General features: G+C 41.0%; 1 protein-coding gene and 1 pseudogene across 1 annotated transcript; one reads left to right on the forward strand and one right to left on the reverse strand.

Annotated features, from left to right (window-relative positions):
- Positions 1-1,518: 1,518 nt before the first annotated feature.
- LOC105484385 (ankyrin repeat domain-containing protein 33B-like) lies at positions 1,519-6,071 on the forward strand (annotated as a pseudogene).
- Positions 6,072-14,348: 8,277 nt separating this feature from the next.
- Positions 14,349-20,716, reverse strand: LOC139357359 (tripartite motif-containing protein 51-like). The gene is made up of 6 exons (XM_071073967.1): positions 20,306-20,716; positions 19,929-20,024; positions 17,873-18,103; positions 17,140-17,162; positions 16,096-16,193; positions 14,349-15,011 (listed from the first exon to the last, which is right to left on the reverse strand). The coding sequence occupies exons 1-6, from the start codon at positions 20,714-20,716 to the stop codon at positions 14,512-14,514; spliced, it is 1,359 nt and encodes a 452-aa protein (XP_070930068.1). The 3' UTR covers positions 14,349-14,511.
- Between the last annotated feature and the right edge of the window lie 7,076 nt (positions 20,717-27,792).

The following is a 27,792-nucleotide window of genomic DNA, read 5'->3' on the forward strand; positions in this document are numbered from 1 at the left end:
TCACGCCTGTAATCCCAGCACTTTGGGAAGCTGAGGTGGATGGATCAGGAGGTCAGGAGATTGAGACCATCCTTGCCAACATGGTGAAACCTCATCTCTACTAAAAATACAAAAAAAAAATTAGCCGGGCGTGGTGGTGGGTGCCTGTAGTCTCAGCTAGTCAGGAGGCTGAGGCAGGAGAATTGTGTGAACCCGGGAGGCGGAGCTTGCAGTGAGCAAAGATCACATGACTGCACTACAGCCTGGGCCACAGAGCAAGACACTGTCTCAAAAAGAAAAACAACAACAACAACAACAAAAAAAAAAAAACAAAAAAGTTATTTATCAATAGTCTGGGTACAGATATTTTTAATACAAGAATTTTCACTCTTTTATAGTACAAAAAAATTGATAAAGAGGATAACTTGGAAAAAATAATCTAACAAAACAGACATATTCTTGACTAGCACTCTATTTCTGTACTAAATTTAGGAGACATGTAAATGGCAGTTTTCTCCAGTGAAATAAGACAGACACACAGAGAAAAATACTTCATGGCCCCACTCATATTTGAAATCTATTTTTAAAAGTTCAATACATTAAAAAAGGTGGTTACATTGATGGGAAGAAATTAGGTAAATGAAGGACAAAAGTTGTAAAGGCGCAGTAATGTAGAATAAATGAATCTGATGTACAACCTGTAGGTATATTCGATAATCTTGTATTGTTTTGGGGAAATATTCTGAGGGACTAGATTTTTGATGTTCTTATCATAAAAAAGAAGTACAGCTAAGTGATATGATAGATTTGTTAATTTTCTTCATTATAGTAATCATTTCATTATGTATATGTATCTCAAAACAACATATTGTGCACCTTGAAAATATAAAATAAAACAAATTTAAAAATAAAGGTAATTTTGTTATTGCACATAAGCTGAAAATAAGGGAAGACTGGGTCAGTAATAACACTGCTTTGCTGACTTAAGAGAAGTCTAATAAAATATTTTTAGTTGGGAAACTATCTGTATTAAAAAAAAAATTGATCTTAGGCTGGTGACAGTGGCCATACTTATAATCCCAGGGCTTTGGGAGATCAAGGCAGAAAAATCACTTGAGGCCAGAAGTTTGAGATCAGTCTGGGCAACATAGTAAGACCTTATCTCCACCAAAAAATGAAAAGAAAATTAGCCTTGCGTGGTGGTGTGTACCTGTTGTCCCAGCTACTCAGGAGGCTGAGTTGGGAGGATTGCTTGAGTCCAGGAGTATAAGACTGCAGTGAGTTCTGATTGTGCTATTGCACTCCAGCCTGGGTGACAGAGTGAGAATTTGTCCCAAAAACAGTAACTAATTATTTTATGTAGCCATTTTACCTGAAAGGTATAATTCTTTCTTCTACAGTTAATAAATCTGCATATGTCTAGGCCAGCTATACCAGGGCTTCTCTGGGGACGCAGAAGCGAGAAGTAGGGAGCTTGGCGCGCGCGACTGGCTCTCCCTGAAGGTGCCCTGGACCCCGCCCACGTCTCCCGCAGCCTGCATGGTGCTGCTGGCTGGGACCCGGCCTCAGGGTGGCAAGGCGCTCTGCATGCCATCCCCACCCCTACGCTCACAGGTCGAGGAGGATCTCGCTTACTACAAAGAGTTCCAGGACTTCTCCAGTCTGCCTGACAGCCAACCGCAGCATCGCCTCTGACGACATTTTTTTTTTTTTTGAGGGAGTCTTGCTCTGTCACCCAGACTGGAGTGCAGTGGCATGATCTCTGCTCACTGCAAGCTCCGCCTCCCGGGTTCATGCCATTCTCCTGCCTTAGCCACCCGAATAGCTGGAACTACAGGCGCCTGCCATCACGCTTGGCTAATTTTTTGTATTTTTAGTAGAGACGGGCTTCACTGTGTTAGCCAGGATGATCGCCTGACCTCGTGATCCACCCGCTTTAGCCTCCCAAAGTTCTGGGATTACAGGCGTGAGCCACTGCCCCCAGCAGGACAATTCTTTCTACCCTTTCCAGGATGAGGAGGAGCACGGCATCCAGGGCGTGGAGAGCGTCCCGGAGTCCTGGGGCCGCTGTGGAGGCTGGTGCGGCGTGGGGTGAGCGTTGAGAAGGCGCAGGAGACTGACCACAATGGCTGGACCGGCCTTAATATCGTCTGCTACCACGGCTTTGTGGATATACCCTGGTGGCCTCAGATGAGTGCTCCCACACTGAGGTCAACTGGCAGGACAGGGAGGGGAACACAGCCCTAATCATAGCTGCACAGGCAGGGACTGCCCCTGGCCCCATGGGCACAGTTGCCTTAGACACTGCCTCTCAGCCTTGTGCTTCCTGCGTCAGCATCACCTGGGCTGGTTCATTTGAGCTTTAACACAGATCTGGTGGAAACACAGGCTGCCAGGCCCTGCCCCTGGAATCTTTCTTTGAATAGGCCTGGGGTAGGGCCCAAGATTGAGCAGAAGAACAGGTTTCCTGGTGAGGTTGATGCCGCTGGCCCAGGGATCCCACGTTGAGGACAGAGGGCTTTGAAGTTTTCATGCCTGATGAGGGCGAGGAACCCTTCTCAGTAGGCATTGAGTCTTCAATGCCTCACTGGTCTTCAATGCCTCTCAGTAGGCATTGAAGACCAGCAGAGTCACAGATCCCAGGAGAGATGTCGTCAGAGGGACACAGAGGAGTTGAGCATCTGTTTCATTACGTTCCTATGCTGTTTTACTAAAGAGGCTGTTGTGGCCCAGTCAGGGCACGATATCATCACCAACTACTTGTTGAACTATGTCCCGGGTCTTGACCTTGACGGAGGGACGCATTAGGGTTGAAAGCCGCCATGCCTGGTCGATCGCATCCCAGCTCTGAGCTAGCAGGGGCGGGTGTCCACCCGGGGCCCCCTTGGTGGGATGTCGCCAGAGGAGTGGCCACTTACAGGGCCGCCTCATGCAGAGGCTCCAGGAGCGCCCCTGCCTGCAGCCGTTCAGGGAAAAGTACCAGCTTGAGCTGCCTCCGCTCCTCTAGAGGGCGCGGAAGCCCGAGGTCTCCAAGAACCGCCTGCAGAAGCTCAAGGATTGCTAGCTGTCCGCGCTGACGCCCCGCTCTGTGCGCGGTTCGGAGGAGCTGGGCGCCCTGGACCACATGGTCAGGATGACCACCAGCCTCTAACAGCCACGCCGTGGCCATCGCGTGCCAGACAGTGTGCCCCGAGAGCACTCTGTGCGTGCGGAAGAGGCGGCTGGCTGTGCAGGAAATCCTGGGGGCGCGGCGGGGGGTTGGGGGAGGGGGCGGGCGCAGGAGGCGGGGAAGCGGAGGGCGCAGAGCTGCCTAAGCGGCCTGGCCCAGCGGCTTTGGGCTCCCTGGAGGGCTCCGCAAGAGCCGGCCTCCCACCTGCCCCGCTGCCGGGGTCCTGGGGCTCCGCCACTCCCGCCCCGCGGAAAGCCAGCCTCTGCCCCTGCAGGGCTTTCAGCGGAGCAGCTTGTGGCCGGCGTGGTGGTGCCCCAGGTCAGCCTCACCAAGGCGCCGGCGCCCACCTTCCAACCCCGAGAGGTCGGCTCGGAAGGGCAGCACAAAGGACAGCGGCCACCTGCGGATACTAAAGTGGCCTTACAAGGTGGCCAAGGAGGAGAAACGCGAGGCGGAGGAGGCCTAGAAGAAGCGCCAGGCCAAGGTGCAGGAGAAGCGCCCGCCGCCCTGTAAAAAGAGGACGTGAGAGTCCGCGGGTGCTTGACGTGGGGTTCGAGGGCAGGGGGAGGCCGCGGGGCTGGGCACCATGGCCGCTCCCGGGACCGCCGGGCCGCGTGCGTTTCCATGCTGTCTCTAGGATGTTCCCAGGAGGGGGCTGGGGGAGCCACATCGATTCGCCTGACACCAGCCACCCTAGGAATCAGTACACCCAGTGGGCATGTTGCCTAAAAGGCTCCCTTTAGAGAACCTCGATTAGCATTTTTTTTTTTTTAATCAATTTATTAGGCCGGGCGCGGTGGCTCACGCCTGTAATCCCAGCCCTCTGGGAGGCCGAGGCTGGCGGATGACCTGAGGTTGGGAGTTTGAGACTAGCCTGACCAAAATTGAGAAACCCCATCTCTATTAAAAATACAAAATTAGCCGAGAATGGTGGTACATGCCTGTAATCCCAACTACTCCGGAGGCTGAGTCAAGAGAGTCGCTTGAACCTGGAGGCAGAGGTGGCAGTGAGCCAAGTTCGCGCCATTGCACTCCGGCCTGGGCAACAAGAGCCAAACTCCTTTTCAATTAAAAAAAAAAAAAATCAATTTATTGAAGGGTATTTTCTGTGTAATTTTGTATTTTTAATCGTCATCCTATTTGACAAGTTTTACAAGTAATAGGGCCCCATGTATCCAAGGCCGTTTTAATACACTTGCCTGAAAACCTTTTATTTAAAATACTGTTTCTAGCAATAAATATTTATGATATCTGTAGAAGTTTACACAGAAATCATGGGATTCTCTCCTTTTTGGCTGTTTGCTTTGGTCTTTTCTTCTCATCGTGGGTGCACATACACACTGGATGTTTTCATTAATTAGATTAAGTGATGTGGGATGTTTCTATTTGATGGAGAGATTGACTCGTTCAGCCACTTGATCAAGTGAGACAGAGAGATCGGACTTTATTGTATCTTTTTAAAAAGTATCCATACAGTCATATATTGGGGGAAAACATTTATCATCAAATTATAAAACAGTGCAGAAATAACAGTGTATAGATTGCTAGAATTAAACTCATTTTAAGCAAGGAGTTTTAGATAAACTGGATACAAAATCTTTAACATATTAAAAGACATGAGATAAACGTGTCATTTGATAAAATGGGGGAAATGTAATAAATGATTACCAGAAATACAAAATTAAGCCTTATATGCTCTTAAGTAAGTCAAATCCAAGCATCCTTAAAATGTAAACAAGGATGCAGCAACAGTAAGGAGCCCCAAATGATGCAAATTACAGGAATGGGGAGGAGGTGATGTTTAGAACCAGCAAAGAGAATGCAATGGGAAGCAAACTTGTTTTAGGCAACTTCTCCTGGAGTAGACCAGGCACCCCTCTCTTCCAGACTCAGTTCCACAGAGTCCCTTATGTGGGTGTTTCTTTTATTTTTCCCTTGAGGACAGCCCTTGTTGTTTAGTTCATCCTCATGCGGACCTCATGGAATTTCCAAGACGTGGGGCCTTGGCATTGTGGCACCTTCCTGCCACACATACATAATTCACAGCATTACCAGGTCCCCATGAGCCCTACCCTCACCTCTGTCAGCTGAGGACCCAGCCAGGCAGTGCCACATGGTCTCCCAGGCACGCTTCTCCAAGCTACTTTCCCTGCTGCAAAAGTTCTCAAGGCACTGGTCTGGGCAGCTGAGCCCTGGGCTTGTCCTAAAGCTCCATAGGTGACTACACTGTAGCCCACATGGAGAGCTGCAGCTCTAACACAAGGATTTTGAGAGGCCTCAGTGGCCTTTAAGTGGTACTTCCAGGACACCCATCCTGAGCTCCCACAAAGGGCTCCACCTTCCCAAGAATGTCTCACTGTTATTGGAACAGCCAGGGTTAGGCAGCTTCTGCTAGGGTTGCCATGGCGTCTGACCCTTGGTGGGTTGCCAGACATTCCTTCCTGTTTCCGCCTTGGGAAGTTGGCACTGGGAATGGTACGGAGCCCCCACTTCTACTCTAAGCCTTGGGTGTCTGCTGCTTCCAGGTCAAAACTAGACGTTTCTAGTCCTGCCCAGCCACTACGGCACCACAACCCATGCTCATAGTCTCCAGGGATGTGTAGAACAGCAATGACAGGACAGCAAACAACTGATGATTTCCCCAGGTCCCACGCTGTTCCAGAGTAGGCATGTCGGGGCCCTGCCCCTAATGTGTTCCAGTCTTACCCAGGTGCACAGGGTACCATGGGAGCAGCACAGGGTTTGTCCATTAATGCTCCTGGTGTCCACAAAACAGTTCCAGAGATACCTGCATTTTGAAAAGCCTGCCCAGCCAGCAAGTGTGGGGTAGGACCCGGATTTCTTTGGTAAATCTGAAGGCGAGCTGGCCACTTGTCTGATGAGTAGAAACTACCTTCACGTGGCCAGTGTATGCAACTTGAGAGGAAATGACAGCTTCATGGGGGGTTCTGGGGGGACTGGGGAGCCTGACGTCCTGGGGAGCTTTGGTATGGCCTCAGTGGAAAGACCGGATTTTGAAAATCTGCCAGACCCAACTGAAAGAAGGGTCATCCCTGATTGGATCCCAGACTCTCTCTGGTCCCTCTGGGCTCACTCTAGACGTGGCCTGCCTGTGGGCAGCCCTTCTGTTTGGCCCCTGAGGCAGGTCCACGTAGCCTCTGCAGCTGTGCACCTGGCTGCTGGCCCAGCACTTCTCATTTTTGCCACCTGGAAGCAAATTTGCTAGTAGAGGAATTTTCCAAGGGAAAGAAGTGTTGGCAAGCCTCTTTCCTCGACCTGTGGGGTGCTTATGCTCTTGGTTTCTTATTCTCTTTGGAGTGGGCAGCAGAGGGGACAGGGGGCCCTCCAGGAAGGCTCAGGGAGTATGGGAGGCCAGGGAGAAAAGTCGAGATGATAGGGAACTGGAGCCACCTTGAGGGGGGTGTCCTGGGGTCAGTATCAGGTTGATCAGATGAGCCAGTTTATATTTAAGCAATACTATTATGTTCAATTCTTTTTGGTATGGGGTTCCTCAGGGGAGTTGTGGTCATCTGGTCCCAGAGGTGGAGTGAAATGCCCCCTCATCTTCCTGGGCCATTTGGAAGCCCTTTCCTCTAGCCCCAGGTACTGGTGACACAGGTTCCTTGGTCTCCGGTTGTGCACAGGGCTGGGGGGTGCAGGCTTCCTGTTACTTACCCACTCAGCACTACTGGGCATCAGGCATTCAGAGGTCTCACAGTTTCCTCTCCAAAATCCTGGTGTCCTTGGAGAACGTTTATTCTTTTTGTCTATTTTTGTTTCTTTGAACTGCTGCATTCACTCCCTGAGGGCTCGCCCTCCCTGCACCCCTCATGTTGTTCAGGAAGGAGGGGACTGATGGGCATGGACCACCCTCTCCTCTCCTGTTAGTTACCACTACACTGTCACCCCTGGCTTTATCACTACGTTGTCCCACCCCTGTGGCCTTGTCTCTTCTTCCTCATTCACCCTTCCTTCCTTTGCCTGTTTTCTTCTCCCAGGTGGTTAAGTTATTTATCATCCCTGACACCACCTACCCTGAGGTCTAACAAGGACAGAAAAGCCGGCACCTCTGTGAGGCAATGTGGTGTTATCAGGGTGGGACATCCCGGCCCCCAAAGTGACTGAACAGTAGGCCTTCAAGCATCTGTGCTGATGTGTAAGAATTCCTACACCGCCGTGCCCTTGCCACCCCCTCCTCTTTGCTCAGAAGGGAGGCCAGGTTTGCTCTCCTGCAATGACAGCCCAGCCCCTGCTGTGCACAGGGAAGGGGCTCATGGTCCCTCCCTGCACCCTGATGTTTATTAACTGTACATAGGGCATTTCAAGTTGACAGCTACCTGCTCAGGGATTGATATATAAATAGAGGAAAAGCTAAAGTCTATTTTACACTTTTTAGTGTTTGTGTAAATTAAGCTTAAACTGGACAGAATAAATATTTCTCAGACAATGTCGATGCTACTGATTACAAGTGAGATGGCTGGAGCTGGCCCCTTGGTGAAGAATTTCCTGGTGATTGGAGATTGGAGACTCTGGCAGCAGAAATGGCTTTGCGGTGGGTGTGAAGTCACTTCAGTCCCTCTGAGTGGCCTCTTGTGGACGTGAACACACGTATCGACACCAGTGAAATCCATCTCCATGTGCGTGGAGGCAGCTGATGAGAATACAAATGATCCAGTCCTGGCTTTTCCCTCTAGAACCAGTTACTCCCAGTCTGATGTTGGAGCATGTGAACTAAGAGTGACATTTTTTTCTAACTGCTTCTGTGAATAAAGTGTTCTACAGTCAGCCAGCACTAAACTCTCCAGAAAGGAGGAGGGAACAGCGTGGAGACATTCATCTAGAATTACCTCAGTGTGCAGAGGCTGTCCCTTGACTGCACTTGGAAAAAGCAGTGTGAAACATCCTGTGCCTCTTTCTTCTCAAGCTCCTCCCGACAGTCTCCTGGCAACACTAGAGATCTCAAGACTATGGAGATCAGAATTGCAATAGCTTTGTCAGCTCAGCATTGACCACTCCTGAGACCTGAGGTTCCTCTTTGAGCAGGAGACAGGCAGTTCTCAATGTTGGTTGAAAAATAGGATTTATGAATGCGGGAGGCCCATGCTGGACCCCTCTGCCTGCTTCTCTCCCTGCTGTCAGCAGTAACCAGGTCCCTGGTGTGGAGGCGAGAATCCCCTGGGGTAGGGCCAGACCCCAGGCCTGAAAAAGATGCAACCCTTGCAGACTGTCAGGAAGAATCGTGGGTAACAAGTGAATATGATGAAATGCATCCCAGAGAGGAAATGAAGGGACCCTCACTAAGAAGTGGGTCTGACTGACAGGTGTCTGGCAGCCCACCGGCAACAGCACTACATCCCCTGCAGCCCTGCCATTCGCACTACATGATGTGGCAAGGCTGTCTGTTCATCCTTACTCTGGGGACCCAAGCCTGCTCTGAGGAGTGAGTCAGAGCCCTGGTGTGTGCCTTGCATTGCTCTTTCCACAGGTGTCCCCAGAGACTCAAGCTTGCTCATTTCTGTCCTGACACAGCTCGCTGTCCCTGCAGTGGACAGAGTCCCCCTGTTCTGTGTCAGCTCCTAGACATCATTAGTCTTTCATGTGATAAAGTGTGAGTACTTTTCCCTCGTACAGTATTTGGGGAAATTCTAACACACTCCCCAGGGATTTGCGCAGGTCCCTCCGGCTCGCACAGTGGATAATTCTATAGATTCTGCACCTGGCAGTCAGCTCTCCCCCTTGGAAGCCCCCAGGGTCCCTGTTTCTGTGGGCCTGGTCTTTTGTTTCTACCCAAGTCCCATTTGGCCAGCACCTGCCAGGAACTGCCATGGTATGGAGGAGGACAGGTGGAACCCTGACCACAACGGATCCTTCTAAAACAACAAAGTCACATTGATGATGACAACCGCAGTGGGGTGAATGCCATCGCAGCGAGCATGCTGGGAGCTGCCAGGTCATTACTGCAAAAGCAATTCTTCTCAAGGCGCCCTTTGCATCTTCCCCTCCTCACATCTCAGAGCATTTGGAACTTGCTTATGCATTGGAATGACTCTTAAATCAACTGCTCCTTTCTGTGCCTCTGCACTCACAGGTTCCTTCATTAACATTTTAAATAAGTGGCTAAAAAAACTCCTCTGCCGGTTGTTTTCAAAAGCAGGAGAAAGAAAAACACACACTACCTGAATTGATTTGACTAATTTTTGAGTGACTCAGTTCAAAGTCAGTATTGCATGCACAATGTCCTCGTGCTGAGCCAGCCTGAAATAAGACTTGGTAAAAGGCACAGCCCTCAGTAGCTGGCGGTGTCACTGTGACAGTGTACACTATGGTGTGAGGGTCTGCACAGGCGAGCATAAGTGTGTGTGCTCATACACACAGATAAAGTGAAAGGACACCGGGCTTTGTGCTGGCAAAGGTTGTGATGCTGCTGTAGCTTGTTGTGGGCCCCGAGCAGTGGCAGATGGGAAGTGCTTTGATGGCATGTTGTTCAATGTATTTAATGGGGTCTCCCATGGCCCGAGGATCCACTGTGAGCACTCTGCCCACTGTGGCGCAAATCACAGCTGGAGTCATCACAGCCCACGTCTTTATTGAAAGGCAGTGTTGACCCAGTGTGTACTTTAGTATTTTACTCATCAAATATTAAAGTATTTTACTCATCAAATATTTTACTCATCAAATATTAAAGTATTGGAGTACTTTAATATTTTACTCATCAAAAGATGAGAAAGAGGATACCACCAAGTTATGATTTTAATAAATATCTTCAAAAGTCTGGAATATTTTTTCTCCTTTTTCTTTTTGTTTTTTTTCTTATGTTTTTGGAAATGTCTTGCCTGAAGTTGGCTTTAATTCTAATAGTCACTAAACTAGACTGGAAATGCACATTGCTGTTGCTTTTAGAACTTGATTCTAGATTTTAATGTATTACTGTCAATTTATATATATATATATACAAATTATATATATAATATATATAAAGTATATATAATTATATATTATATATAAAAAATTATATATATTCTGGTTCTGTAGCCCAGGCTGGAATGCAATGATGCAATCACAGCTCAAATCAGCCTTAAACTGCTAGGTTCAAGTGATCCTTTTGCCTCATTTTCTCAATAAGCTGAAATTACAGATGTGAGCCACTGCACCCAGCCTATTAATTTATATTTTTAATAAAAGCATAAGAATTATCTCTATGATAAATTATGGAATGGAATATCTTTAAGGAAATACTATATCTTTAAGGAAACACAAAATCTCCAGTAGTTATAGACTCCTATGAAAACCACCGTTACCACTAGCAATTTTGTGTATGTATGTATAACACATACATGTGTCAATATATATAATGTATGCATGAATTTTTTTCATATTTGGCAGTTATTGAAGAATAAAAATTAGAATTTATATTGGTGAAAAGTGAAATAAGTAATATTTGCTGTTTAGTGAAAACTTTGTTTAGCAACTTAAATGAAGCTGCAGAAAGTGTGAATTGGATAATAAAGATATGTCATGAGGGCTTCACAGATGGACAAATAGAGGTAAACTAGGAGAGTGATAGTGACACATGGAGGATGAGAGTATCACATATGTGCTTTACAAACAGCATAATGTGTGATTGGCTGTAGCACAAATTAGAGCTAAGTAGAGAAAATGAGGAGAGTACATATTCGAGGGTATAACGTTTGATAATTTTTTTCAAAGTAAACAAATGAATTGTATTCAGGAAGTCAAACAATCCTCATTTTGGATGTGTAAGACATAAATTTACTTTGTTTTGAATGTGCAAAACAATATATTTTTGCCTGATCCTTAGTATTTCTCTTCTTTGGTGGCTGATTCATTATGATGTGTTTAAGCTGGAAACCACCACCAAACATGAAGAATCTCTTAAAATCAGCCAAAGTAAACTGTTTCATTGTGAGGGAACACTTCATAGAATGACAACAGACTGCTCCACAATTGTAAATGTAAGAATAAGACAGTGGACTAATATTTGCAAAGTGTCAAAAAATGTGACTGCCAATACAGAGATGAATGTGGATTGGAAATACCTTTTATATAAGAGGATATAAGAATGATCTTGTCACATAAGTATAATAAAAAAATAAAGGGGCTTTATACCCTACTAAGGGCTTCTGGAACAGTACCCATGAGATCTACTTGAAAGATAATTCCAACACTTCTGCCACATTTGAATCCGCTTTTATTAATTGCTTTGTCTCTTAACAGTGTTTCCTTTATGTATCTTTTCTGTTTCTATATATGTCTGGTAAGTTTTACTCAAAAAGTGAACTATGTAGAGTAGACTAATATAGAAAGCAAAACCCACATGTGTTCCCTTTTACTAGGCTGTGTATGTGTGTTTTGAGGGAGAAGGTGGAATCAATCTAATCAGGAGTTGATTTGGTTTTGGGACTTATTCCTCTTAGAGTTAACTCCGGTGCACCATAGGTTTCCTGCTCATCTAGCAATACTTTGTGTTCCGGATTGGACTAGTTTAGCAGCTTTTCTCAGTATCTGCTGTATCCTCATCCTTAAGTTTCCCTCGAAATTCCACTCAGTCCCCCAGAAGACACTGCTTTGACCTGTTACTCAACAAGTTGGGGGCGGTGAAGAGAATAGAGAAGCATTCTCTGTCATTCTGATGAAGCTCAATGACAGGTCGACACTGTTTCTAGGTCTTCATGATTGGAACCCTCTTAATGATCCTGTCCAACCTTCAGGTGTAGATCTAAATCATCCACATATGGTTTTCCTCTTTTTTCCTTTTCCCCTTTCCAAAGTTCAGTTAGTTTTACCAATGTCCCAAGGGCAATGGCATTCCTTATCTTTCCCTTTGTAGTTTTAGGTTTTGTCACACAGGAGAGATGGTGAGGTAAATACAGGTCTTAAAATGTGATCTTCTGTGAATCTCTTCACAGACTGTAAAACAAATGTATGTGGCACATATACACTGTGGAATACTATGCAGCCATAAAAAAGGATGAGTTCATGTCCTTTGCAGGGACAAGGATGAAGCTGGAAACTATTATTCTCAGGAAGCTAACACAAGAAAAGAAAACCGAACACTGCATGTTCTCACTCATGAGTGGGAGTTGAACACTGAGAACACATGTACACAGTTGGGGGAACATCACTCACCAGGGCCTGTTGGGGGATAAGGGGCCAGGGGAGGGATATCACCGGGATAAATACCTAATGCAGATGATGGGTTGATGGGTGCAGCAAACCACCATGGCACAGGTATACCTGTGTAACAAACCTGAATGTTCTGCACATGTCCCCAGAACTTAAAGTATAATAATAAAAAAAGGTTTTTGTCTTAATGTTGATGTTAACTTATCATAAATTAAATTATGTGTGTGTGTGTGTGTATATATATATATATGCATTTGAAAAATTAGGCATAACTTCAAATTCATTTATTTCAAGCTTCTTATTTTACACTTTAAAATATTTAATATATATATTATATATAATTTTCTTCTGCATGAAAAATACTTAGTTTCTCTCATTGATTTAAATGATTACTGAATCTTATCCTGGTTAATTTTTAAGTTTCCTAATGAATACCTTCCAAAATATTATTCAATATTCTAACTTCTAGTATCAATTAATGGAGTTCACAATTTATCCAAATATATTTATCTATAATATAACATTTGTGTGTTTCGATTCTTCTTCTTAAACTGTTCGTTGAGATTCATTAATTTGTTGATTTTCATCTTATCTTTGTTTTACAGAATTATTTTTTATGAAGAGATCACAATTTATTTAGCAATTCTACTGTTGATTAGTATTTATTTTGTCTCCAATTTGGAGCTACAATAAAAATTGATGCAATGATCAACACTGTGTTTATCTTGAAATACACATAGGCAACCTGTGGAATCTATTTTAGAGTAAAAATATCTAGCCCATAAGGAATGCTCATAGTCAGTTTGCCAAAAAGTATTTCAGTTTACATCCCTCCAGCCATGAATAACTTTCACTGATTCTTTGTCTTTCACAACACACAATATTATGTGTCTTTAAATTTTGCTAGTTTTTATGGAGGTCTGTAGTTCAACTATGGATTGATTTTTATTATTCTGAGGACTAACACAAGTAATCTCTTTTTCATATTTGTGCAATTATTTATGCCTCCAATTTTATGAAGTGCCTGTTTTTTTTTTGTTTGTTTTTTTTTTTTTGAGACGGAGTCTCGCTCTGTCGCCCAGGCTGGAGTGCAGTGGCCGGATCTCAGCTCACTGCAAGCTCTGCCTCCCGGGTTTACGCCATTCTCCTGCCTCAGCCTCCCAAGTAGCTGGGACTACAGGCGCCTGCCACCTCGCCCGGCTAGTTTTTTGTATTTTTTAATAGAGACGGGGTTTCACCGTGTTAGCCAGGATGGGTGAAGTGCCTGTTCAAATATTTTCCCAATTTTATATTGGGTTCATTTTCTTTTATTGATTACATTCATTAATCACATGTATTATATTTTATTGTATGTATCTTGGGTTAAATATTTTTCTCCACAATTCGTTTATATTTTAATTCTTGGATGGTATAGTTTGAAACACAGAAGTCATCACTTTTGATATAAACTAACTAAATTTTCCTTCTTAATTGTTACATTTTTGTCTTGGTTAGGAAATCTTTCTCTGTGAGAATATTTTATTGTGTTCCCTTCACCTTCAGAACATGAATCCATGTGTAAATGAATTGTGTGTGGTTTGAGGTATGGGTCAGTATTCAGTTATGTCCATTTGAATATTTAATTGATCCAGCATTGTCCTGATCACCTTATAAATTTCACTGCAGGAAAGCACTTTAATAATGCATGAGCATTTGTATTTAAGATGAGATTTAGGAAGATAAGCACAGCACAGGAAGTCAAATAAGATGACCTCAAAGTATAGATTCATAAATAAAACGCATGGATAAGTATAATACTGTTACATGAAGAGACAGAAAATATTGCCAGGTTACCATTGAGTCTTTTGCCTCCAAGTTTTTTCATGAAGCCCAAGATCCCTACTTTGTTCCCTTGATTTTAACTTCGTTTAGACAACTCTGTCATCTATTATTTCACTTTGTGACATTCAGAAATAATGAAAAACCAGAGTGTATATTCTATTCCATACATCATGGGTAATGATTTTTCAAAAACGATTACACAAAGAACCAATACACATAGTTTTAATGTTTTCACCATTTTTAATAGAAGCATTATCAATGAAATTTGATGACATTAGAACGCAACTAAAGACATTAAATATAACTTATTTGTCCTATTTGATGAGGTGCGAAAAAGAGGGTTTTCTGTGATAAATGGGTTCCCACAGCATATAGACACACTTCTGACTTATCTCTCTTCAGAAGTGACAACAGCAAAAGATAGGCCTGAGAGGAGGTGAGAAGGAGCAATTAGGGATGGTGTATATCAGGGCATTTTGATCAACATCAACAAAGCTCATGGTTCTACCTTCACAATCCAGGAATAATCCTACCCGACTGGTAGGTCTTGGAACATATTGCACCACAAGTGGGGAGGTGGTAAAGAGACTGCAGTGAGCATCCTCCTTAACACATCCAAGAAGAAAGAGTCCCTCCCCTCCATCTATCTTATCATTCTGTCTCTTTTCTTTCCAATAATTGTTACAGACACCAAAAGCCCAATTCCAAGAGTCCCCCACAAGAACCTCCCAATAATATTTGCCAGATGTGAAAGTCTGAGCACCCCATACAAGAAAACATTCAGATTTTGCAGTGATATGGGGATCATCTTGAGGGTCACATCCAACATTCATGCTTCTCAAATCTCCATACAGGAAGATATGACTATTGGCTCTTTCAGGTTGCAGAGTAAAATCAACTGCAAAAATAGCAAAAAAAGTATAGATACATGTAAATAATAGAAAATAGAATTCTTGAGGGAAAATTTGTTCTACCAAGAAATTTGAAGTTACAAGGACAGGAGAATTTTGATTACAACATTTAATCAAGTATAAGGATGATTAATATTCTCTATAGGAAAAACAATATCCTAAAAACAGACATTGAAAATATATTGAAAACTCAAAAATTGAGAGTTGAATATAAAACCAGCCTGTTTTAATCCAATTTCCAATGTAAAAGTGAAATGTTATATGCCCCAAATGCCCTTTAGCTATCAAGGTCATTATTAAAATATTTCTTGTTCTTAAATACTAGTGATATACATTCGACAAGAATGGGAAGATTTTAGCTTATTCAAGCAATGCTTTAGATAACTGGATAAAAGTCCATATGTTCAAATTATAAGTGGTAACTTAAGGCAGATTTTTGCAAAATATTTCACCAGTCACTCTGTAGACTTTCCTGCTAGCTCTAGATTGAAACTGAATTTTAGATTTTACATGTAGATCTTCATGGTGTAACTGAACTGAAATTATCATTTCTATTTTTACTTCCTATTTACAAAATAATTTCTTCTTTCTTTTTACATATTAAGTCAAATTTTTATGTTATATCAATAATACACATTTACTGTAAGAAAATAGAAATACTCCAACAAACTGCTGTGAACTCTATTCCCCAAAAAACTGTTTTTTAACAATGCAAGTGAAATACAGTAAAGAAATGTAAAATTTTTATGTAACTTTGGATTATTAAGCTTCCTTCTGAGCATTGTTCCATTTATTCAATTTTTTATTTCTTATGTCATTCCATGTACCCAAAATATAGCTCTATCCATGTGAGCCCAGAACATATTTGTTTTTCACTATGTTTTACTCTTCATATTATAAACTGAACTATAAATAGAAACACAGATATAATAGGGTTGCATAGTCATATCGTTCTCTTCCTTCTGAAATGAAATAACGATTTCATGAAGGGTAAAATACGACCCCCGTGATTCTAACAAGAAGTGATACACTGATACACTGTGGGAATTCTGCCAATAGGCTGACACTCGCCTCTGAATCCATTGAGCCTGTCCAGCAGTCCAGTGATGGGCCCTGCACTGAGCTCTGTATTCGCAGGCTCGGGCACTTGCAGCAGCAGGGACTCATACCTGCAAGGAGAAAGATGCAGTTACCACATCTAGAGCCAAAAGGTACATAAAAATCAACTACTTTTATTTAAAAGACATTTCATGAGAATCCCTTTAATCCGCAATTTGCTAATACCAAAATTATCAATTTCTGTTTCAGATTCATTCTTATTCACAGTTCCTGATTTTCACGCATGTTAGAAAAGTGTGTCTGAGTGAGAATTCATTTGGATCTTTCTTCTTATTGCTCCAAATTAGTAAGGATCATTAATCTTAAGACCAAGAGAATATTCAAAAATAAAATTCTGGGTTCCAGATTTCACCAGAATTTCCTGATATCACCATCTGGAAAGGTGGGGTTATTTTTAAGACTGTTGCATCTGTTGCTTCCTTCTCAAGGCCAGGGTGTTGAAATTTGCTCCAGGCAGGAGATCTGCCTTTTATAACTGAGGTTCTCTGGAGGCCTACACAGTTCAAACATTCCAAATAGTTTGTCTCATCTATTTTTCAGAATTATATATTTAAATATAAACTAGAAATCATCAACACTTTTCACTACAAAAATACTTTCCCTTTTCCTCTCTGGTTTCCCCTGGTTGACTTTGTAGCCATGTACTAAATGTAACATTTTCTCATTCAAATATGCAGGTTTTTGAAAATAAAAAGGAAATTAGGAATAAAGATGCTCACTTTTTTATTCTTCTTTCATTTTTTTCTTTCTTTTTTATTTTATTTGTTCGTTTGTTTTTTTGTTTTTTTTGTTTTGCAGAACTTTCATTGGACTGCCTAATAAAATCACTGAGTATAGCAATAAAAGAGAAGACAACATAGGGTGGGGGTTGGAGAAAGTACAACCAGCACAATGTAATATCAATATCTGAGTCAATTATGCCTTCAGTGTCAAAGTTCCTGCTTGATATTTGTGGAAACTGAAAGAGCATCTGCTAAAATCTTGGTATGCACTCACCTGTGTAATATGTCTCCAAAAGCCTGTAAGAAAAAAAAGAAAAAGAAAGGCTTAGTGCTTTCCACATGATGCGATTTCCACTAAGTTCACTATGAGATTTGGAGGCAGTTTCTGAAGATGTTATTTTCCTACAATTTTTCCTCCTGGAAAGCATTTTTTGTTTCTTTTCTCATGAAAATCCCAGTCTGTCATATGTCATGAATTAATGTTCTAATAAAGTCTCAGTCTTGAAGACATTCTCTTTCCAAGTGAAGGAAGAGGAGGCCCACAGAGTTTGTGCTGTGCTGTAACCATAAAGAAGCTACTCAGTCATCTTCCCTAAGCCCTGTTACCAAAATGAGTGCATCCCAAAATAATTTTAATGTGATCCTAGATTCCCCAACTTCTCCATCATGCCGTGTCTCCAAATTAACCTAAGTGCAAATGAATCACTTCTCATTTTATCCACTTTCAAAAATCCTAAATATATCATTGACTTTTGGTGGGAAATATTTCTTGGGGCTGTTACCTTGGTCATTCCACAAAGTTTTGTTGCTGGTGGATAAAGTAGGAGGGACCTTCGGTTGGTAGAATCCATAGGAGAGGCTATAACCTCCCAACTGAGTAGCATTAGTTATAGAAATGTGTTTTTAGAAACAAATCATGGAAGTAAAGTGGGGTTGGATTTCAGGAGAGGAAAAACACCCATGCATGTGAAGGTTCTACATCCTGATACCGCATGGTCAGCCCGTACCTGGAGTAGCTCCACATCTGCTTTATGGCACATTTGCTTCAGATCCTCATACATTCCTCTTAAAAGCTCCCTCGAATGTTCCATTCTGGCTTTGCTTTCATTGAGTTGCTGAAAAATGTCCTCGCCCTCCTTTTGCAGCCTCTCCAAGTGATGTTGCTCTTCTTCATGGAGAAATGCAGGCATCTTCTGATATTCAGCACTGATTGCTTCTATCCTTAAACTCACATAATCCTGCCGTGACAAGAGTCAAAACAGAAATGTTGTATCCATCTTCTCTTGAATTTCACTGATTCCTCTTAGCATTCTGAACATCCAATATTTTAACCCTCAGTCTTGTCAATTCTCAGATTCCACATTTTATTCTTCTCCTTTTTTCTGCATTAATATCAACATAGGTGTTTCTGCCCAGTTACGTTTACTTGATTAATGATAAAATGTTTTCTAAGAGTTTTATAAAAATGGATTTCTCTCTTCCAACACACATTTATAGAAAGAAAACACAGTTCTTGCTTAAGAATTAAACTATCGAGCAATATTGGCTAGATAGGAAACCATTATTTCTATTTTGGAGAATTGGGGCAATTTACGTAAACCCATTATATGAGAAATTATGAAATGACCACAGACTAGCATTGTCAACTCAATGCATTTCACCCAGCATCACATAGTCTAAGAAAGTTTCATTTATTCTCTTCTAAACTCACCCTAGTCAGCAACATGGACACCTTTGTGGTTCCTCAACCCCCCAAATAAATGCAAATGAAATATTGCTGCACATGCTGTTTCCTATATCTAGAATTATTTTCATATGTATACATATTTGTCATATATGTACTCATATATATATTTCTCATATATAGCTATATATGCATATATGAGGAATATCTATGTGTATCTGTGTGTGTAGATATATATTCCTCACATATATACTCATATATATATATATATATATATATATATATATATACACACACACCCACAGCCAGATACACGTATATATTCCTATATTTATGAGGAAGGGGAAGGCAAACAGGAGGATATCTATATTTCCTGTTGATCGATATTTTGTTTCAGTGTGAATTTTTCCATGAGCCTTTTTTCTGACCACACTAATTAAAACCCAAACCCTCATCCCCAGTCCCTGACCTCTGTGCTCCTTTTCTTCTTTCCTGCTTGATTATTCTCCAAAGACACTACTACCCTCTAACACATCATGTACTTCACATATCTGCATGGTGACCATTTACTTCTCTCATTTCAGTTGCAAGATTTGTGTGTTTTCTTTCTTTTTTACTACTTAATTTTCTAAGTTGATATTTGACATATTACTAGGTATTCATAAAATATTTTTCAATGAATTTATATTAGAATTAATTAATGAATTAATATTAGATATCATACCCTCAAGATAAATGTCCACAAAGAGAAAATAATTTCTAGAATTCTTCTCAAGTCCTTAAAGTTCTCCTTATATTAAACACTAGTTCCCATATTTCTCACATATTTGTGTCCCCAAGACACGAGTGTACATTTCTCACCACTTTTTCCATTACGTGTTATGACTTATTCAATATTAATTAGTTCTGACACTTAATTTCATGCTTCCTCTAAATTTGTACTCTTGCTCCTTCTGCCTGATATTTAACTCACATTTCAAATATATTTGCCCACCTGGATTCAAATTCATGCTGACTCAGCCTTAGAAGGTTCACTTGATATTTCCATGACTGCCAAATAACGCTTGTGCCCAGAAGTTATCCAGGCAGCCCATTGAGAATGCTGTGAAATGGCCCAGTTTCTTGTATTTGCTGGTGTATTGCTATAGGTTTGTATGGAGACAGATGAGCATGCTTGGGTAACATCTGTCGTTTAGCTAGAAATCCTACCAAAGAGTCACACTATCTTATATAAAAAATTAGGGTATTTTTTCTTATGTGTTTTTTCCTTTTGTATTGAATTCCAGAAATATTATGGATTGAGATCAAGTTCCTATTTTAAGAGTCACCCATTTGTTCACCATAAGTTACTGAAGAAGGTAGAGTAACATGGTACTAACCTTCCAGCATCTGGTTCTGGTGGTTTCCATGTTCAGGTTTCTGTGATTTTCACAAGCTTTTTCCCATAAAGACTCCATTTTCTTCAGGAGCTTCTCCTGCAAAAGAGCCATGAATTGAAGCACAAGTGAAGACACTAAAGAACCATTCACTCTCTGATATACGAAGGACCCCAAATGAGAGACAAATTGGTCCATAGAAAATAGTTTGCTTTGTTTCTCCAAATGTTTGTCAAATGTGACAGGCATGAAGCCAAGGAAACTCATAACAGACATGCTTAAAGGGACACAGAGAAGGCATCATCCAATCTCCAAGGAAATAGACTTACAAGAATTTCATGTGTCCTTTATAGAAATAGATGTTCAGAGGCATCACTTACCCGGTGTTCCTCAGCAGCCCACTCAATGGGACAGTGTTTGTGGTCTCGGTGCTCCTGAGAGTTGGAGCATAGCAAACACAGCAGGCTCTTGTCCGCTTCACAGAACATCTTCTTTACCTCTCTGTGAGTCCCACATATCTGCTCCTCAGAGCTAAGGAATTGCCTGAGACTGGCTTTTCTGGCAATGGAAGCCATATTCTTCAAGCGAATGTTAGTTCTGAGGTTTCTCCGCCATGTTGTCTTTTTGCATTTAGAACACTGAGGAAGAACCGTGATGTCTTGCCAGTTGAGGTAGAAACAGGGCCTGCAAAAGCTGTGCCCACAGTCTATGGTGACTGGGTCTATGAAGTAGTTCATGCAGATGGGGCAGGTGAGTTCCCGCTGGAAGACTTGCAAGATTCTAGAATTCATGTTTCTGAGGAAGAAAGAGCAGCATGTCATTTTGGGGTCTGGGTTGGTGAAAATCTGTCAACATGAGGTGATATGTGATAGCTATATTTTCTTCTGAACAGTGCTCATTAAAGTGAAACAAACTATTTCCTCTGCAACAAAAATGAAAAATTCATACACAAGGAGAGTCTTCAGGCTTTAGAGCAGACACCACTGACTAGATGACTCACAACCTCTTCCACTCCTAGTTCCTGCCCATAACATAATGCAAATCTATTCAATAACATATTCCCTGGGATTGATATGAAACTTGGGTTTTAGTCTTAAGTGGTCTAGAATAAATCATGTTTGTCCCTATTCCTCTTTCAAGTAACTACTGAATGACTATGGGAGAGGAGTAGAAAACCTACACTGGGTAAGAAAACACGAGAAGATGGTCAGAGGGCTCTATGGCATATTTTCAGAAAGAGGGACCCAGAAGCCCGGCTCTTTGAAACAAAAGCAACCCCAAAACCAACCAACTGACCAGATAAACAAAAAGACAACAACTAAACCAGTCTATGTTCACTAGGAGAGAAAATAAATAATGAAAGATATTGGGTTATTTTTCTTGTGGCTTAAATTAACTTCCTCCTTGGGCTACTCAAACTATGAACTCAAATATTGTCAGTTTTTTTAAAACTGAAATATGTATAATTATATTACTATGGCATTATTGTTAATTTTAGGTGTTGACTTGACTGGATTAAGTAATATATGGAGAATTGGTGAAGCATTATTTCTGGGGGAGTCTGTGAAGGTGTTTCCAGGGAGACATGTGAGTTGGTGATCTGAGTGGGGAACAGCAGCCCTCAATGTGAGTGGACACCATCCAATCAGCTGGGAGCTCAGACCGAAAAAAAGGGCAGAGAGAAGGCCATTTGCTTTCTCCCTCTCCTAAAGCTGATTCTAACTCAGCCAGGATATTGGTATCTCCAGGGCACCAGCTTAATGACAGCCTATGTTCAACTTCTCAGACTCCATAATTAAGGGAACCAATTCTTGTAATAGACTTCCTCCCCTGTGCAGTTATGTGTTGAGTGAGGACAGATATATGGTCTGAGGAATGCATTAGGCAGTTTTTTTAATTGTTTGAACATCGTAGATTATACGTGCACAAACCTAGATGGTATAGCCTACATATAGTATAGCCTGTTGTTCCTAGGCTACAAACATGGGCAGCACGTCCTGTATGGTATACGAGAGGGAATTGTAACACAATGGTAAGTATTTTTGTGTGTGTGTGTATATATATATCTTTTAATTATTTTATATACATATGTATATATACACACACAATTTATATATATTTATAGTTATAGTTACGTATACATCCTATGATTCTGTCTCTGGAGATCCCTGATCCATGCAAACTGCAATCTTTGCTTTGGCAGTTTGAAGTCATTTACCTTACTGTCTTTTACTAAGCAGTGTTAAATTTCAGTGCCAAAAGTGAAAATTTTAGAATTGCAAATATTTAGGCCCGGTGCGGTGGCTCACGCCTGTGATGCCAGCACTTTGGGAGGCTGAGACAGGTGAACCATCTGAGGTCAGGAGTTCGAGACCAGCCTGACTAACATACTGAAACCCTGTCTCTAATAAAAATACAAAATTTAGCCAGGTATAGTGGTGGGTGCCTGTAATCCCCACTACTAGGGAGGCTGAGACAGTAGAATCACTTGAATCCAGGTGGTGGTGGTTGCAGTGAGCCAAGAGCCAAGATCATGCCATTGCACTCCAGCCTGGGCGGCAGAGCAAGATTCCATCTCCAAAAAAAAAAAAAAAAAAAAAAAAAAAATCAAAAACAAAAAATGCAAATATTTTTCAGAGATCATCTGAGCCAATAACAACAATTAATAACTCATGTCATAAAATGAGTAGTAATATTATGAGTTACAAATAATATCATTAAGTAGGTTTAAGACAGGTAGATATTTTTATCATTGTAATTTACTATTTGGTAATAAGTTGCACTTACCCCAGGGCTCTAAGAATGCTTCCTGCAGTGATTTTTCCAAAAAAAAGTTCTTTTAAGTACTCCCAAGATCACGAGCTCATTCCCTGCAGAGCTGACTTTCTGAGGCCACCTGAATGCAGGTAACTCTAAGTGCTGTCCTCCTCTGGAGCAAAATGAGCTTCTCTCTTCTACATACTTTTATATGAATCTTTGAAGACCACACCCACCTCTTTCGTGGTATTTAGCATATTAAGAAAGGTGGAGACATAGTTGATTAGGTTTATGCAATATTTAGTACACACCTTTTCATCACTGATTAAATTAGCATCACACTATCATTGTAAAAACCACTGCTTGAATGACGCATAACTATCATCAATCTTATCAGGGTAAACATACGCCAGAAATTAACTAAGATTGATTAATACTGTTTCTTGAGTTTCTTCCATGGCACAGGCTTTCCTCTAAGTGCACATTAATTCGTTTATTTATTCTAGAGAAAGGTTCTCCTTGTGGTGTGTAGTGGTACAATCTTAGCTCACTGCAGCCTTGAATTCCAGGGCTCAAGTAATCCTCTCACTTTAGCTTTCAAAGTAATAAGGACTAGAGTTTTATGCCATTGCACATAGCTAATTATTTATTTATTTATTTTCTTAAAGACAGGATATGGCTATATTGTCCAGTCTAGTCTCTAATTCCCGCCTTCAAGTTATCCTCTGACTTCAGCCTCCCAAAACGATGAGAAAACAGGGTGAGCCACATCAACCAGTCGTAAAGCCTCCTTTATCTAAATGGTGTTCTCAGAGTAGGCCAAAGGGAACTAAAATTTCCATTTTTGTTTTTTAGCACTCTAAGAGTATTCACTAATTAATCAAATAACCCCAAATAATAATTTAGCATCTTGTCAAATTTTCAAAAGTTTTGCCAATCTCGTGGGTAAAGCTCGAGTTAGTCTTTTAACTGCTTTCCTCCACATAGTGCATAATATCCTAGAATGGCTAGAAAAGTACCATGAGTATTGATTTTGGGATTATAAATATCTATTAGGATGTAGGCAAATTCATGAATGCAGAATCCAGATGATGGGGAAAGACTATGTATCCTTTTTTTTAGTCCAAAGTTTGTTTTGTGATATGAAACTCCAAAAGAAGGAAAAGATTCCAGAAGGGGACACCCAAATATCTTCTCACAGAGGAATTATTTGCCAGTGCCTAACAAAATTTATGGTCAAGATGACAGAACTGTGGAAACATATCTATCAGCCTTATATCAGTCAAGGTTCAAAGACAAAAGCAGAACTCTTAAGATATATGTACACTTAGGGAGATTCATATATGGACTTAGTACATGGAATTGGTTTACTCAATTGTGGGCTGATGAAGGAAGTATAAGGTCTCTGGTACAGTCAATCAGGAAAAAACAATCTGCTGTTTGGATCCCAATGGTCATGGAATAAAGCTGGCATTCGGGAGCAACCGGAACAATAGAGATCCTTCACACTTTAGTCTTGTCCAAGGAATGTCTAAGTCTTCATTCAGAGGACTTTCAATGGTAAAGTCAGACTTACTGGGGTAAACTTCCTAGTCCTAGAATTAGAACTTTTACTTACATCTGAAAACTGCTTTCCCAGCAGGGACTAGGTTAGCATTTCATTGAATAAGAAGGAGGTGTGTATATGCTACAAAATGGTTGCTGCTGTCATTTCCCTCCTTGTAGTTAAAGCTAGCCAACTTGACACATGGAGCAAATCATTAAGAGGTTATATGCCATAAATTTAAGAAAGAGAAAATAGGATTCCTCGCTCCTAAGCTAACTGTGAAGGCCACCAACAGACTGAAACCCCTGAGTTATACATTCTGTGACTCAATACATTGAGGTAATCCAAGTGTCCACACAGAGGTGAGATCAGCCCCGGGTGCATGGAGGGTACTGGGGGCTCAGCCCTGCACTCAAGAGTGGGAAGCCTTTGAGACCTTAGTTCATGGACTGGACCCTGCAGACATTCTCTGCTGAGATTCAGTGGCTTCCTGGTGGGGCTCTGGTGTTCCATCACAAGGTCTGATGACTATGTGTATCAGGAAAGAGTTGGGGCAAGGAGAGAAAGGAAAAAGGGTAGCTTCTACTTTAATTTCACAAACTTTTTGCAACACATAATTTACTCATCGCAACAGTCAACTTTAGGCAGATGAAGTCTAGAGCCCTGGAAATCAGGAGCTCTCAATTCTAGACTTACTTCTGTCTACTGTGGCCTTATTAATGAAACAACCTATTTTCCTACATGAATCTCAAACCATGAAACAAATATGAGAATGTAAGACCCTTTAGAGTTGACATTTTGTAGGTTCTAAAAGTCCTAACCAAGCCAGAAGCGGGATTAGAGATGGGTGTGGGCATTAGAGATGTGTGTATGGGCAAGAACAATATATGATGTGGACAAAGAGCACTCGAACCAATTTTGAACACTTCCTCATTTCCCACTGCATCCCCTTTCAATACAAAAGGCTCTTTTTTGGACCTGAGAGTCTGTTTCCATTCTAGCATCTGAAACCTTCCTCTACAACAAAGTTTTCTATTGAATTACCATTCTATTTTTGAGAACCGGTAAGATACTCTCTCTCTCATCTGGGTTTCATAACTCATTACAAAATTTTCATACAGGAGTTGGGGATCCATTTCTGCTTTCTCAATATGCATAGAAAACTGAATTTATTTTACTTTGGAAAAGTTCATTTTTTAATGGAAATTCAATAAATTCAATTATAGCATATTATTCAAAATTCAACAGTTATAATTCCATTGAAATTGTAATTGCTACTTTGTTTTATTTGCTCACATGGAGAAACCTGTGCACAATTTTATCCATGCTAATGAAAATGCATTAATTTAATAATAAATTATATTTTGCTTTGTGACCTCTGAATGTCCAAGACTTTTAAAAAATCTTTTAAATTTCTTTCTTTGAAATCCCCATTTATTACATATTCTTCGGGAAACTCCTGTCATTTTCTCTTCAAACCCCTTATTTATTTCTGTTAAGATAAATATGTTAGAATAAGGAAGGGAACAATGTACTCCACGGGCTTTGATGTACCACATACTTTGCTATTTCCCTACCTACACCTTCCATAATCCCAACAGAAAATTTCGAATATGTATCCCATTGTCCCAACTTCATACATAAGCACATAAAGGATAAGCAATTTCTTTTCTGTCTTGTTTCTTGTATGGGAGGGCGTCAGGAATCAGTCCCATGTCACCAACTCCATAAATCCTCAAATATTTCAATGTATTGCCTTATCTAGAACCACAGAAACATGTAGGATTCCTTTTGCGTTTGTCCATCTGATTTTCAGCCTACATTTTGAGGTTTACTTATCTCATGAATAAAGCATTCAGTTGTTGAACACTTTAACATGATAGAAGCCTGTAAAAATCAGAATCAAATAACACAACAATTCAACATGTCTTCCTTTATGCTACCATAGCTTTTATGTCACAAGTGTTATGCCTTTAAATGTAAGAATGTATTAAATTTATTATTATAAAATAAATCAGAATCAAATAGATTATATTCCTTAAGGAAATAATGAAGGCAGCAATTGCAAACAGTACCATAGATGTTAGATTTGTAAGATTCTTTCTTTTTTCTTTTCTTATTTATTTTCTTAGAGACATGGTCTGGCTATGTCACCCAGGCTATAGTGCAGTGGGTGGTTCCTAGCTCACAACAGCCTCAACCTCCTGGGGTCAAGCCATCCTCCATCTCTGCCTCCTGAGTAGAAAGAACTACTGGCAGGAGCTACCATTCTGTTTTTTTGTTTTTGTTTATTTTATTTTTATTTTTTTTATTTTTTGTAGAGACATGGCCTTCCCAGGCTGGTCTCTGGCTCCTAGATTCAAAACATCTTCCTGCCTTTACCTCCCAAAGCAGTGGGATTGCAGCTGTAATCCAATATTTCCGGCCTCAAAACATTTTCATAGCAGATTTAACAGAACATTTTCTTCTATGCTAATGTCTAAATTCAGTAGGCGGAAGATTAATGTCCTTTACTCTTCCCATATCTGACTTAGTACCCCTTTCTTACACAGCCTACTGCTAAATTTGAATGCTTGTTTTCAATTTAACAGTTATGTTTCATAGCACAGAATAGTGAAATGAGTAATGTGAAGTAGAGTTCCCATCTTATTTCCTAGCCCCTGCCAATATAACCATAGATATTTTAAAACGGCTCATGATCTTACCCGTTTCCCTCCATTGGATTCCAGGTAATGAACTAATGAGTGTTGGGTTTAAAAAGTTTCAGGAATAGAGCAGAAAGTAATACTAGCGCCTCTTACGGTTCTACCTACTCTAGAACCACTATTTTCACAGGAACTCTTATCGCAATGCTAGGCTCACACTGATTTCTCATCTGAACATGCTTAGAAATAAATATGTTAGCTCTTTCCCCTGATTTTAATTAAAACAAACTAAATCCCCACTCTACAGAAGCAGCCACCAAATATTTGCTTATACAAGCAATCACATCTATAGTTTTCATAATAAGTGTTCTCTTCAATAATCTGTTCTCTGGGCAATGAACAATAATAAACATTATTAATCAGTTTTCTTCCTTAATAATGATAATGGCCCTAGTGATAAAACTAGGAGTGACTCCTTTCACTTTTGAGTCCTAGAGGTATCTCACGGAACCTCCCTAATGTCTGGTATACTTCTCCTCACATGACAAAAACTAGCCCCTCTCTCAATTATGTTTCAAATTTCTCCATAAATAAACCCGAACATCCTCCTATCTATCACATTCCTATCCATTATAGTGGGCCGTTGAAGAGGACTTAAATACAACTACAAAAAATTCTAGCCTACTCCTCAATTACTCACATAGGTTGAATAATAGCGGTGTTAATTTGTAATCCAAATATTACTATACTAAACCTGATTACTTAATTTAACAATTACAGCATTTCTAGCTCTAAACCTGAATATCAGCACCACTTCCCTGTCACTATCTCATGCCTGAAAGAAATGAACATGATTAACACCCATAATCCCACTAATTCTACTATCCCTAGGAAGTTTACCTCCATTAACAGGTTTTCA

This window comes from Macaca nemestrina, chromosome 12 (genome assembly GCF_043159975.1).
Source record: "Macaca nemestrina isolate mMacNem1 chromosome 12, mMacNem.hap1, whole genome shotgun sequence".
NCBI lineage: Eukaryota > Metazoa > Chordata > Mammalia > Primates > Cercopithecidae > Macaca > Macaca nemestrina.

Bases quoted from the DNA above. Each gene is read 5' to 3' on its own strand.
- LOC139357359 (XM_071073967.1), bottom strand. From the start codon at position 20,716: ATGAATTCTAGAATCTTGCAAGTCTTCCAGCGGGAACTCACCTGCCCC. The intron at 18,104-19,928 runs GTTAGTACCATG...TTGTCACGGCAG, and splicing joins CCAGAACCAGATGCTGGAAG to GATTATGTGAGTTTAAGGAT. The intron at 16,194-17,139 runs GTGAGTGCATAC...TTCTCCTTGCAG, and splicing joins TTTGGAGACATATTACACAG to GTATGAGTCCCTGCTGCTGC.